Source organism: Thamnophis sirtalis, unplaced genomic scaffold, assembly GCF_051295495.1.
Source record: "Thamnophis sirtalis isolate CommonGarterSnake01/CBP01778 unplaced genomic scaffold, rThaSir2_p1.2 scaffold_1, whole genome shotgun sequence".
NCBI lineage: Eukaryota > Metazoa > Chordata > Lepidosauria > Squamata > Natricidae > Thamnophis > Thamnophis sirtalis.
The window spans coordinates 71527643-71542425 of NW_028261381.1; the positions used below are offsets into that span (position 1 = coordinate 71527643).

Here is a 14783-nt window from a genome sequence, read left to right on the forward strand (position 1 = left end):
AAATGTGCTCAAGGGTCTTCTGTCCAGCCAAGTGCTTCATTAAGGAATGCTACCATCCTTGGCATATTGAATATGGATTCAAGTTTATTTTAAAATGCAAACCTGAATCCAGAGCTCTGGGATAATTGAATGTTTTCTAGCCTTATCAAATTATATTGTGCTTTTTCTGTAAACTACCATTCCGTATCTGAGCCCGATTTAAAGTGTGTGTGTTGGAACCTAATTTCTTAAAAAGCGAAAAAGATTGAAGTTGTTTTAAAGTTCTGCCTTCAGCCTTTCTAGATATGGTCTCATTGGGATCAGCAGGTGGTTTTCTCAGGCACAAAACACTATGGGACCCCCACAGAGTTTCCTACTGCATTTAAACATTAATGATTCTTGGAATAATCTTGTGGCTGTCCTACTTTCACTGAACAGACTTTTTCCTCAGTCATTTCATGAAGCTCCTTAATCTTCATGGAGTTAAAACTTCACTGTGTCTCCTTGGACGCAGTGAAGGATTGGAAAGAGTTACATCATGCTTGCCCTGCAGTTGGAAGCCAGGGCAAAGCCAGAATTTCCCAATGGGAAACAGCAGGCTCTCAAGCCCTTCAGAACTGCAGCATTACAAAGGAAAATCAGCTTTACTCCAGTTTCAAATAAAGTCATGCAAAGCAAAAAATTGGTTGACTCGGTTGACTCGCCTTCCCTAAATAGCTGACTTTGGGAGAACAGACAGGTCTGGAGCAGAGGTGGGTTCCTACCAGTTCGCACCTATTCGGTAGAACCTGTTCGTCAAATCTACCGAACCGGTTAGAAGAGGTTCCACCAGTGAACCCAGAAAGCAGGCCACACCTACAGAAGAGGTTCCAAAAAATTTTGATTCCACAACTGAATTGCTGCAAAACTTCTTTAGAGCAGCAACACACCTCGAAATACGTTTCCCCATTCCCTGTGTTGCATGGAGAAAAATTAATAGATGAAAGTGTCCATGTCAATTAAAAAGAATGTATAGCTAAGGAGGCAAAAAAATTCTATGTTTAATTGCTTTCTCTTTTACTTTCCCCCGAAACTGTGACAGATGATTGGGCTAACCAGAGAGCAGATGCAGAAGGTGGTACTGGGATTGCAGAGGGAGAGATAACTGGATGCTACCTCTGTCCTTTTATTTTTAATGGAAGTCTTCAGAGAGGAACTCAAGAACTCAAGTTCTTCTCATGGGTCTAAAACTTTGGAACCAGTTTGAGATGATCAGGTGGAGCATTTGCCTTTCCCTTGTTAAAAAATAGCAGAGGGCTGGATTGTCTAGCATTGTGATCAGATAAAATTATTTGGCTACTTTTTAATAAGGGAAGCTTTGTGTTGAATTTTGAAACAATTTCCATAGGAAGCCTGAAAGCAAATCTATTAAATGAACTCTAAGCCACAAACTTAAGATGTCAAGTATGAGATAGGAAATTAATATGTCAATATTAACAAGAAGCTCTAGGAGTGGAGTTCCTTGTAGGATTTTGAGCCGGGATTATGTTTGTTCTTTTGTTGGAAGATGCACCATAGTATATTTTTAAAATGTTTGTTTAAATGTATGTTTGACCAATAGATAACTATTTTTAGTTGGAGTCATGTTTAATAATAGCACATGACTTGCTTGGTAAAATGAGAAGAATTTGCATTCTCTTCTATGCTACTTCTATAAACTTTATCTTAAGTGGAAAGCATATGTCAAGGCACAGCAGGTTTTCTAATCCTTTGATATAAAGAAAAATGTCCCCTATACTCACCTTGACTTACTTGCTTTCTATAATAATGGAACAATTAACATTGTTGGTGCCAAGAGAAGCCTCCTTAACTGTATGGAAATTGCTAGGAATTGTTAGGATTACCACACCACTGTTGTAAAGGAAGGATCATGTTAATCTAGAGTATTTTTTTAAAAGTTTATTTATATGCTGCCCTTTTCCCTGGGGGGACTCAGGGCGGCTTACAACTCAAGGGGGGGGGAAACAAACATTTAACATGTGAGAACAATACATAATTAAAAAAGCACAACATTCATACCATTCAGGTGGGTTACAATCTTTAGCCCCAGGCCTGATGGGATAGCCAGATTTTAAGGGCTGTGCGGAAGGTCTGGAGGGTGGTGAGGATACGAATCTCCACGGGGAGATCGTTCCAAAGGGTCGGAGCTACTACCGAGAAGGCTCTCCTCCGCGTGGTTGCCAGTCGACACTGACTGGCAGATGGAACTCGGAGGAGGCCTAATCTATGTGATCTAATTGGTCGCGTGGAGGTAATTGGCAGTAGGCGGTCTCTCAAGTACCCAGATCCACTACCATGAAGGGCTTTATGGGTGACAAGTAGCACCTTGAAGCGTACCCGGAGATCGACAGGTAGCCAGTGCAGCTCACGGAGGATAGGTGTTATGTGGGTGAACCGAGGTGCACCCACAATCGCTCGCGCGGCCGCATTCTAGACTAGCTGAAGTCGCCGGATACTCTTCAAGGGCAGCCCCATGTAGAGCACATTGCAGTACTCCAGCCTAGAGGTCACAAGGGCACGAGTGACTGTTGTGAGGGCCTCCCAGTTCAGGTAGGGGCGCAACTGGTGCACCAGGCGAACCTGGGCAAATGCCCCCCTGGTCACAGCTGACAAATGGTGGTCAAAAGTCAGCTGTGGGTCCAGGAGGACTCCCAAGTTGCGGACCCTGTCTGAGGGGTGTAGTGTTTGACCCCCCAGCCTGAGAGATGGAACACTTGCCAAATTAATGGGCGGGAAACACAACAGCCACTTGGTCTTATCTGGGTTGAGCACAAGCTTGTTAGCCCTCATCCAGTCCCTAACAGCTTCAAGGCCCTGGTAGCAAAATCCAGGAGGAATCTGGTAGAATTATTTCTGAATAACACATTTTAAGAAAGAGCATGAACTGTGACTTGTAGCTCTTTCCTCAGACAGAATGGCTAGTTTGGTGTAGATTTAAATTGGGATGGAGTGGAGGGGAAGATAAATTATACAGATGTAATTTACAAGTACCATATGTTAAAAATTGTACTATGTTAAAAACTATTTTGTTTTAGCACCACCAAATCTTTATTGTGATAGTCCTTTCAGTTGTTCCCTCATTCTTCTAATATTGACTTTGTATGTTTTAATTATGGTTTCCCAAGTGTATCATAGACCCCTACTAGGCTAATTTATTTCTCTCTGTGTGATCTTTTTTAATGTCTGTGATAATTGCTTTGCTTTGGTTTCATCAAGATATAATCAGTGATGAATTGAATAAGTCTTGTTTGGGATATATAGGATTCTAAACCTTCTAACAAAATTTCATATAATTGTTTTCACATATTTTCCATTACATTTTTCTCAAATGATTATGGTTGCATGCTGGTATTTTCTCACTTTCTAATTTCATACCTAGATTACTATATATTGCATATGTAGTTTTTTTTAATGCATCTTGAACCAAATTATGAAATCACTCTGAATTTTGAGGAAATAGAGATACAATTTCAATCTCAATCTGAAATCAGTTATTCCCGCCTAACAAATCAAAATATGTCTGTGTTAGATTCTTACTATATATTTGTATATTATAAAACATTGTAGGCTAACATTTTTTAAAATTTATCTATAAAATCTATAAAATTTATCATTGATACTTCACAAATGGTGAGCATACAAAGGAGTAGAAGAAAGAGATGAAAATAAGACAGTAATACTGTTAATATAGGATGACAACATAGGTTAAACCAAATGCTTAGTATAAATATTAGCTTTTGATTGTAACAAGAAAATGCTGAAAGTATGTTTACTGATCAGTTTCATAAAAGTTACGTGATTGTTGCAATTAATGAAATTATTAAACTACTGTATTTCACTACTACATTTTTGCACAAATACATTCCTCTACAGTGAGATGAGACTTGTCTTATGATCTTGTATCAACACATTTAGAAAGTTTTGTCCAAGTCTCCCCAAGCTGGTATGTGCTGAAATCCAAATTACTTTCAGGGTTGCTAGCTGGAGTTGTTCAGAGTTAGTTAAACATGCCTGGCAGTCACCAAAGTGGAGAAGAGTGCTCTGAGTTAAGCACACAGAGGCAGGGAACATATATGAATATCAAACTGCTCCACCATTTAAATAGGGATTGTTTTTAAAAAATGGATTGTTTGGGAATGCAAGTTTTTTTTTCATTTAGTGCCGTTACCTTTTTTTCAATGAGCGCAAGATCCTAACTACCAGTTCATATTAGTAAGCTATCTGTGTAATTCAGACCAAGATCTCTGTTTTGAATTCTAGTGTTACCCACATAAAAGCATTTTTGCGGTTTTGTTTTTCCCTTTCTTTAACAAATGTTTGTGATCTGAAAAAAGAAAATAAAAAGAGAAAAGACGAAAGGATTAGAAAATACATTGTGTTCCATATTTGCTCTTAAAATATGAACAAGGCGGGGCAATTGCACAATAAAAGACTTGTCTAGAAATGTACTCGGTCCAGTTGACACGTCAGTCAAAATAATTTTTTGTGTACTTACTTAAAGACGTTAAAAATTCTGTTGTGCTATTTTTAAATGAAAATTTCTTTTACAGGCTTATAAAATAGATATGGAAACCATTGTACTTCCATCCCTCTAGAGTCATGAACACAGTGTGGAGTCGTTTGACAGAAAATATTAAATTATAATAGCTAAATCTCATCTTTCAAAGCATTATATTTGTGAAAGTTTGGCTAAGGTTTCTATAGTAACTATACAGCTTCTGAAATATAATCACTAGCCGTGTTTGGGCTGCACCTGGATTACCCTGATAGCTGGTCTCCTCCTTTCTTTTCTCTAGGAAATACGCCAAGCTAAAGCTCTCTCAAAAGGGCCTTTGTTAAGAAATAATTGTAAAAGTGTTTCAATGTTGATACAAAAGGAAAGGGTGCCTGAGAAATAAGACGTGAAGAAGTTTAATGAAGAGGCAACACAAGGGACTGAAACCTTTTTATTTATGGTAGTTAAGCCTACATGAGGGACCTTCTAATATATGAAAAAGGAGGAACACTGCAAGTAGCAGGAAGGAAATCAAACTGGAAAGTAAGGTGAACCTTCTACAGGAGCTTCCCATAGTCTTGGGTTGGCATTTATAGACAAATAATGTGAGTTGCTGTTGATAAAATGTTGCGTAGTGTTAAAGATTTTGAGTACCAAAGTTGCAGCTTCAATCATACAATCTATCCAATCAGCATTGGTAGCCCAGTGAGTAGACATAAATTGTAAAGTCCTCTATAGGACTTTCAGGAGATCCAGGCAAAATAAAGTTCTTTCTTCAGGCTCTAAGTAGAGAATTTGACCATAAAGTTATTTTCTGTAGAATGCATATTCATGCCTATTTCCTATATGTTCACACATAGAATGTCAATGTACGTGAAGCAAGATTGACCTATGAACTGCAAAACATACATAGTTTTATGATCTTTCTTGGTCCATAAAGTTATCTAAAATTTGGGTGACTTCTGAATAACCATGGCAATTGCTGAGTAATTGACAGCGATACCTGGCATAATAGCAGATTCCCAAGATAAAGATTCCCTACTATAAAGCAGGTATTATGTTGTAGGTTCCACAATTTCCTTAAATAATCTTTGTGGATGTTTCTACTGTTTCTCTGAAACAAAGAGCAGATACAGTGGTGTCAAAACATACAATTTATGCATCCATCTTAAGGGAAGTAAGAATATTCCAAAGGAAAGATTGTAATTTATTCAGGTAGCTTGAAAGAATTGAATTTTTATTGTTACTTTGGCAGCATTATAATGCCCTGTAAGGTTCTCTATCAGCTCTATCAGCTTCTTGTGAGCAGCCTTATACCCTCTGACCAAGCCCTTACAGCCTTAACATATGCCATTCAGAGAGGTATAGAATCAAGTAGCCTGTAGGCACTCTAAGAAATGGTTGCAAGCAGGTTGAGATGCTGAAAAATCTTGCCAAGAAAACTGTGGAGGCTTATCCAGGCAGTCTGTGAGAATTGAATATGATCGAATGGAAGAGGGATGTGGTAGATTTAAGCTTAAGTTCTGATTGGGCTCACCTCTAGGAAATATTTTCAGACAAAATTTCAACTCTGAAATAATTACATATCATGGTAAGGCATATTGTAGTTTGTTTATGTCTTGATAAACAAACAATATAATTTATGAGTACTACCAAATTGCCAATATTGTGTTAAGCCATAACATAGTTTTCTAGGTTTGGATTAGTGTATTGCATGAATTTAGTCAATTTTGTTTGCAACTCGCGATCCAAGATTTAATATAGAGTTGCGAAAGGTATGCTGCAGGAGTCCACTTCCTCCCTTTACCCCATTAATATTTTCCCCCTTCTTTGGTTTACTTTTTTTTAAATAGGGCGATTGCAGAAACATAACCCACTTCAGAGTGAACCTTTTTGCAATTGGATTGCCTAACCCTTTTCAATAACTGTCTAGACCCATGCCAAATATGTCACATGTACCTGCTTGTCCTCTTTTGCTGTTTTCTTAACAGTGTCCTTAATTCACCATCCCTACTTATCTCTAATTAGAGCACTACAAATATGGAGCCACTGTACTTGTTCAAAATTGCAGAAATTGCTGAGCAATAGCTCAGCAGCCCTTTTGCCTACCCTCTCCTCATTTAAACATCTTTGTTACTCATAGATGACACTGAATATGCTGTACTGAAGTTGGGTCACTAAGTCCAGAATATACAGTTTCAGGATACACACCAAGACTAGGTGGTGACAGGATCCACTTGGGAGAGTGTAATAAAGATTAGGTTTTCCAACTGGAGAATCAAAACATGACAGGATTTGGACTGGTAGAAAAGAACCCCAAAGATAAAATGCCACCTAAGACTAGTCTCCATGTAGAGTAGAGATTGTCTGGCTCCCACTTTTCTGGATTCTTTGGCAGCTGTTTATTATATGATAAAATATATGGGCTCATATTTTGTTTTGGAAACAGCAAGAACCTATTATTTTTTTATATAGGCTGTGAGATCTATTCTAAATATATCCTGTAGAAAGCTGTGAGGAGTAAATTGGAGCCCCTATTATGAAATATAGCAATAGCAATAACAATAGCAGTTAGACTTATATACCGCTTCATAGGGCTTTCAGCCCTCTCTAAGTGGTTTACAGAGTCAGCATATTGCCCCCAACAATCCGGGTCCTCATTTTACCCACCTCGGAAGGATGGAAGGCTGAGTCAACCCTGAGCCAGTGAGATTTGAACAGCTGAACTGCAGTAAGCTGAAGTAGCCTACAGTGCTGCATTTAACCACTGCGCCACCTCGGCTCTATATATCCTCCTACATAGGATATATTTGGCAGGACAATTAGTGGGCAGACAAGATAAACATTGCCTTATGGCCTGCTTGTGCATTTCTAGAAGCAATTAGTTGGTCACCAACATTGGTCCAAGATATTTTACTGCCTAAAACAAATATGGTGCATCTTCTAACACTAGATTGGAAGTGGAATTTTATTTCAGCACCAATGACAGCATTTTTCACAGCCCTCGAGGGACAGCAGGTTAGCTCAGAAAACAGAAGTTATAGTTAATTGTACCCACAATTCTGTCTGTCAACAACTTACAATTGTTCCAGTTTTCCCAAAACAGGTGGGGAAGCTACTCACTTTTCCTAATTGCCCAACTGGACTGTTGTGGACAATCCATATAGAAATAGCATACTTGACAAGAAGAATCTTGATGATTTAGACAGACTGCTGTATACCAATTTAGCCTCCTGGATCTTTCATTTTATAGTAAAGGAAGCCAGTTGTATGTTAAATGCTTGGACTGTCTAGCACATGGGTGTCAAACTCAAGGCCAGGAGACCGGCCTGGAAACAGCAAAGGACCGGCCCGCAGTGCCTCTGCTAGCTAAAATGGAGCTCGGGGGGTGGGCTGCGCATGGGGCATGCCCCATTTTCGCTGGCAGAGGGCTGTCAAAAGAAACTAAATACAAAGCAAAATGAGAAATGTTTTCCCTTTTACATTTGAGCATGAAAGAAGGGTCAAGAAAGGAAAAGAGGAAAGACAGAAAAAGAAGGAAAGATGGAACGAGAGCAAGGAAGGAAATATAAGGAAAGAGGGGAAGGAAGGAGAAAAGGAGAATAAAGAGGGAAGGAAAAAGAAGAGGAAGGAAGGAGGGAAGGAAGGAAGGAAGGATGGAGGGAAGGAGATTATAATGAAAGTGCGGGAGGGTCTCAGTAAAGTCCTGCCTTAGCACTTGGCCACCACAGGTGTCCTCGACACAAGTCCTGTGTCACACCCACCATGGTTATGACCCCATCCTGGCCCTCCAAAGTCAATCACAACCCTGATGCAGCCCTCAATGAAATCGAGTTTGACACCCCTGATCTAGCATCTCCAGGGAAAGAATCCCATATTGCAGGTATTTCACTCTGCTAGTCATTGCCAACTATAGGAGGAGGCAGAACCAGGTAAGAATCCTGTCACTAAGATTTTAGAGGACTGTTGCCAACTTGAAGACACTATATTGAACTCGATTGGCCGTTCAATAATCTTAAGATTATAAACCTATGCCATTTCAAAAATACAACATGGGCATAATTGAAACCAGAACTTTGGCTGTTAATTAGATGAACAAAAAACCAGCTACAATCTCAGAACCCATGTTATAAGACAGTATCTTCAATCATTTTCAGCCAAATTGGCTGAGAATGCTGGCTGGGAGTGATGGGATTCAGAATGCAGGAGATCATTCCCCATCACTCAGTTGGGGACTACCCTAAATTTGAGGAGAAACTCTGATATTTTCCCATGCAGATAACATGTCTCCTTAAAATGTAGCCAGCTTCAGCCGGTTACTGCCCTATCTCCATTTCTTTCTTCTCTTTCTATACATAATGTAATATCTCTCTGTATCCTACTGCAGGTGGAATCTCCCCCAATGGTCAGTTTAGAACTCTACAGCAACAGTTTAGCTCCAGATCCCAAACCAATGGCACAGATCACAAAGGTTTGGTAAGTAGAGCTGTTTCTGTTGCTTGTTTCTATTTAATATTCAACTGTACTTTATTCCCAGATGTTTCAGTGTCAAAGGAATATGATTTGGAGTGGATAGTTTACATGCATATATGTCCTTCCTGTTGCTGACTTCCAGCACTGCAGTCTTTAAGTGATGGTACCATATGATACTCTTGTTTATCCTAGTAATGGTGTCAGGATAAGTAGAGCCTATTCGTAAGCCACAAACGGTGTAGATGTTACTGAAGGCAGCCTGTAGCCCCCAGAATCCCAATAATAGCTGCTCATTAGTATATAGATTAGATTATTTCAAAATATCTCAGCTGATCTAATAACTGGCATGAAGGAAATGTGCATGCATGTGTGTGTATGAGAGACAGAATTTGTCTGCGTTTGAAAATAAATATTAACATTCCCTTCTTTCCTGCTTGCAGCTGCACCATTCAGTTGCCAATAATGGCTATAATTCTGTGAAGGCTACCGGCTGGTCCTCCCGGTCAGCAGTGGATCTCAGGCCCAATTCTAGAATAGCCAGTATCAGCAATGGCACTGGCCCCAAAAGTCCAGTGTATGGCACGAATTACAACTCCACCACCCGGCAAAGATCTTTCAACGACAAGAACTTCCGGAACTGTCAGAACTATGACACCATGTCCTTACACTCCTTGCGTCTGGCCGATGGGCCCTGTGGCCCTGTGGCCGGGGATGACCACTATAGTGTAATGTCTGAGATGGATCAACTGACCCAAGCAAATCTCTATAAAACCCGGGGTGGCGGGGGCTTCCAAAGACCCTACCCCCTTGAGAGGCAGATGAGCGCTGGCTCTAACGCTTGTGCAAAGCGACCTCTTGACTGGATGGATGGTATGGTGGTCCCACAGAACAGGCCCGTCATCCGTGCACCAGCCATGCGCACTTTGCAACGTTTCCAGAGCAACAACCGCTCCCGATTTAGTACAGGCTCTTTCAGTGGCACTCAGACCTCTCAAGGAGGGGCTGGGAACACTTACGCTTCAGTGGAGCGTACTTCCCGTGCCCCTTCTGTGCACAGTATGGCTGAATCCAACCACCATTTGCAAGACCTGCGCGGCATGGACATGTTTGATGGTCAAAATACACTGATGTCCCAGCAGTCCTACTCTGGTGGGTAAGTGTGCCTGGAATTTATAGCAGTGGACTGCTCTAACTGAGCTGAGGAAACTGGAACAGATGGCTTTCAGCCACTTAGCTGCCCTGAATTCCAAGCAAATCAATTTCTATTAACAGCAGAAGGCGAGAATGAGATGACTGTAGTTAAGGCACGCAAAGTATATAGTCCTAGACTGAGAAACCTAGCCACTGGGGCATGGAACATGTATTTTTTGCATATTATTTCTTTGCCTGGGTGCTCTTTATTGGTCAATCTGGAAGTTAGGCTACCTGATTATCTGTTATGCCTAAAGGCTCAGGTGGCAAAAGAATGGCATCAGTCTCTGGATCCTGCCTTTACTGAGTAGAAAGCCACCTAAAATAAACAACACAGAAAAATAATGCAAGTTATGTTCTGTGTGCTCACTGATTTTCATAAACGGGAGTTGTAAATGAGGTTATTCTGAACCTGGGCAGGCATTGACATTTCTGTCAGCCCTAATTAAACTTACAGGGTGTTAATATATGGTATTTTTCTATAACAGATGTTTATATAGCAGATGGGTTATTTCAGTTATTCCTTGTTGACTGTAGGTGTAACAGCTGAGATTGACAAGATAAGAACCATTGGTCCCCAGATTAGAAATAGCCAGTTTGGAAACATATCTCATCTTTTTAAAGCAATAGGGTGAGCCAATAGGTTTTGGTTAATTGAGAAAAGTGAAAGAAAGAAACTTAGAACGGAAACCACTGGGAATGAATGGATTATTTTTAACTCTCTCCACCTCTCGTTCTCCCTCCTTCCCTCCCTCTCTCTATCTCTGACATCTTTGCACTGCATTGGGCAAGCAGCTGATGGCACAGAATCTTAATTTTTTTACCACAACATAAAATCTGGGTTTTTTTCTCCATAGTTTTACATTTTGAGAACTTACATTTGTATTTGTAAAAATAAAGAAAGTTTCTAGCACTTATGTAAAGGAAAAGGCTTATGTAAGGGAATATTGAATAGCAAAAGCAAAGTAATAATTTAGAAACTTGATGTGCAGTATGGTCTGATTATCCCAGCCCTATAACCCTATTTTACCAAGCTTTTTCCTTATTGTTCTCTTACCTCCTCTTCCCCATCCTTTTTTTAAAGCAAGATCTTTTATGTTTTGGCAAGAAATTCAAATTTCTTGTATGCTTCAGATCAGCTAGCAGGGCAATTATGTATATATGTATACATTTAGTTTTCTTAAGTAGATATAGGTAGTCCTCAACTTACAACTGGTCACTTAATGACCATTCAGGGTTACAACAGACACTCCCTACACACCTCCAAAAGGTACTTACAACCCAATTTTGAAGTTCCAACAGCTGCAATCCTGTGTAGTCATGTGATTGCATTTTGGACAACCAGCACACATTTATGGCCATTTACAGTGTCTCATAGTACAAAATCACATTTTTTGCTGGTTTCTAGCATGTACTTCTAATTTCTGACAAAAAAAAGCTCATTGGATAAAATAGATTGATTTAATGACCATGGTATGTTCACTTAGTGACCTTTGCAAAAACAATCGAATAGTCAAGTGGTGACCTACTTAATAACTGCAACAATTTATGACTATAATTCTGGACTGAATTACAGATAATCCTAGATTTATGCCCACAATTGAACTCAAAATTTATGTTGGTAAGCAAGAAATTTGTTAAGTGAGACTTGCCCCATTTTACTACTTTTCTTGCTATATTTGTTAAGTGAATTGCTGCAATTGTTAAATTAGTAACGTCGTTAAGTGAATCTGGCTTTTCCATTGACTTTGCTTGTCAGAAGGTCACAAAAGAAGATCACATGACCCTAAGACACTGCAACCGTCGTAAATGTGAGTCAGTTGTCAAGCATCCAAATGTAAATCACATGACCACTGGATGCTGCAACGGTCGTAAGTGTGAAAAACAGTCATAAGTCACTTTTTTCAGTGCTGTTGTAACTTTGAATGGTCATTAAGTGAACTGCTTTAAGTCGAGCACTACCTGTACAGGTGAATTGGGGGGAAGGTGGTAAGCACAATAGTCAGATGAATATTATTAGAAATCTCTGTAAAAGAGGAGATTTGAAATTGCATCATGTGCTTTTTGGTTTAACTTTGGTTTCAGATTTGATGACATTGATCTTCCCTCTGCGGTGAAATACCTGATGGCCAATGACCCCAACCTCCAGGTGCTTGGGGCTGCTTATATCCAGCATAAATGCTACAGTGACAACGATGCCAAGAAACAGGTGAGGCTATGATGGATCGATTGATAGCTGAAAGGATGCCTAAGATCCCAATACAGTTTGGTGGTTTACTCAATGATGACTCTCCTTTAAGAGGTTGTGTCATGCTTTGTTAAAACAGGTCTGGTGAGAGGAGTTCCTGCATGTTATTTGACTGAAATAAAGGCAGCTTGGATAAAGGATGAGAGATGCACATGGGTGGAGATGAGACAGGATGAGAGTGTTGTGACCCACCAGCAGTCAGCGGAGCTGGTGGCAGACTCAGACAGTGAGGAAGTTGGGGAGGAATATAGGCCAGTCCTGCAGTCTGGGGAAAGCTCTGATGAGTGGTCTGCATTGGAGGCAGAGATGGGGCCAGGGCCATCCGACAGCCTTTGGAGTTGGATATCAGTGGAGCCTGTTCTCGATGTGTGCATGCACAGAGCTGCCAGGAGAAGAGAACAGCTAAGGAACAAGGGCTGATTCAGGAGTAAAGGCACAGTTGGATGGTGAATAGCCCCTCCCATAGGGAATAAAGAGGAGCGAAAGGGGAGGGGAGTTTGCAGGAAAAAATTAGTAAAGTTCATTAGGGTGCAGATCTGTTTCTGATTTCTTGCCAAGTAATTGCTGCTTCAGCGTAGTGTTTGGAAGATATTGGGTCTGGCAACTACCCAAGCCTGATAAAGGTCTGTGGTTGTGAAATCTAATGAAAGACTGTTTGCTGGGACTTTGCTGGAGAGGAATTCCCTTTAACCTAAATAAAAGAGGTTTATCGGCACGAGGAGTCTGTTCCATGATCTTGGGAGGCCTAGGTCAGAACAGAGATGGGTCCGCATCTCCCCTCTTTTCTCTTAAGATGTGTGTCCCTCTCCCTATTTCCATAGGCTCGCAGTCTCCAAGCCATATCCAAGCTGGTGAAGCTCTTCAACAGTTCCAACCAAGAAGTGCAGCGCCATGCCACTGGTGCCATGCGCAATCTTATTTATGACAATGCTGAGAACAAACTGGGGCTGGTGGAAGAAAATGGAATCTATGAGCTGATGCGCACTTTCCGGGAGCAGGATGATGAATTACGCAAGAATGTTACTGGTGAGCGAACATTGCTGTAGACAATGGGTGGGTGGAGGATCAGGAGCATGGATCTGTATCCCACCAAGAAATAGGAAAATTAAAAAGAAATTGGATAAGTCATAATTTTTTTCAAACTAATCTCAAAATAGTCTTTCTTCCCCACCTGTCGACCCAAAGTACCTAAATGCATTCCAACTTCACAGAAAAGAAATAGAAAAGCTGCCAAATACAGGGGCCATGGTGGCGCAGTGCTTAAAATGCATTATTGCAGGCTAACTCTGCTCACTGCCAGGAGTTCAATACTGACTGGCTCAAGGTCAACTCAGCTTTCCATTCTTCTGAGGTCGATAAAATGAGGACCCAGATTGTTGGGGGCAATATCCCGACTCTGTAAACTGCTTAGAGAGGGCTGTAAAGTACTATGAAGTGGTATATAAGTCTAAGTGTTATTGCTATTGTTATATCCTTCCACTGGAAAAAAATATGTCTTGCCCTATTATTACATTTAATTTTCACTGCATCTTAAGAGTCAGAAGAGGAGAAATCTTAGTATAATGAGACTGTTCTCTGTGATTAATAGCCAAATGTTACAATAGAAGGAAGCAATTTTTATCTTAGAGAAATTGTTCTTAATGGGAAATAGAAACAATTCTGGCTTTTAAAATTAAATTTATTTATTTTTTAATTAAAAAATATCACTGCATCAACTGGCTGAAAATGATTCAGCCTTTATAAAACAATGCTAATATTTTTTCTACTGTTCAACCAAATAGCTGCCAGGTAAATTATAATAAAATATAAACAAAAGCATAACTTTAGAAGAATAGCTAAACAGAGGAAGAATCATGAGACAGATGAAATCTTCCTCCCACTAGTGTTGCTAGACCTAAGATTCCATTATAAAGTGAAACCAAGTTTTAATGAAGCTTTATGTGGAGGTGACATCTGTTATTACAAAATGCCTATTAAATATGAAGGTATGTCATCATGGCCAGTTATGCTATTTTTAATGATTTTATGTATTTATTATTGCATAATTACATAAATGGCATACATAACATAATTAGTTTAATGTCATAATCATGCAAAAGTGAATTACAGATGTTGCAAAGTGAAGGTAAATTTAATGCTTCATCAGGCTACTTTAGATGTAATAGACTTGTTTGTTACTTTGGAGAGATGTCTGTTGCATATTCACATTAAATGTGAGTCCATGAAATTACATGCTGTATAAACAATTAATAATTGAACATGTGGTATGTCTGGGGTATGGAAGGAGTTAAAAAAAAGAATAAAGAGAAAACAGATTGGTAGGGGTCAGGAAAGAAACTATGGCCATCTTATCTCCTA

At 39.8% G+C, this 14783-nt stretch overlaps 1 protein-coding gene across 1 annotated transcript in view; it reads left to right on the top strand.

Moving 5' to 3' along the window:
• PKP3 (plakophilin 3) overlaps positions 1-14783 on the top strand; it is a 77271-nt gene that overhangs the window by 48838 nt on the left and 13650 nt on the right. The window contains exons 3-6 of the mRNA XM_014067043.2: positions 8901-8989; positions 9427-10139; positions 12263-12386; positions 13247-13451. Of these exons, the coding sequence (XP_013922518.2) occupies positions 8901-8989; positions 9427-10139; positions 12263-12386; positions 13247-13451 (1131 nt within the window). The remainder of the gene's footprint in view (positions 1-8900; positions 8990-9426; positions 10140-12262; positions 12387-13246; positions 13452-14783) is intronic.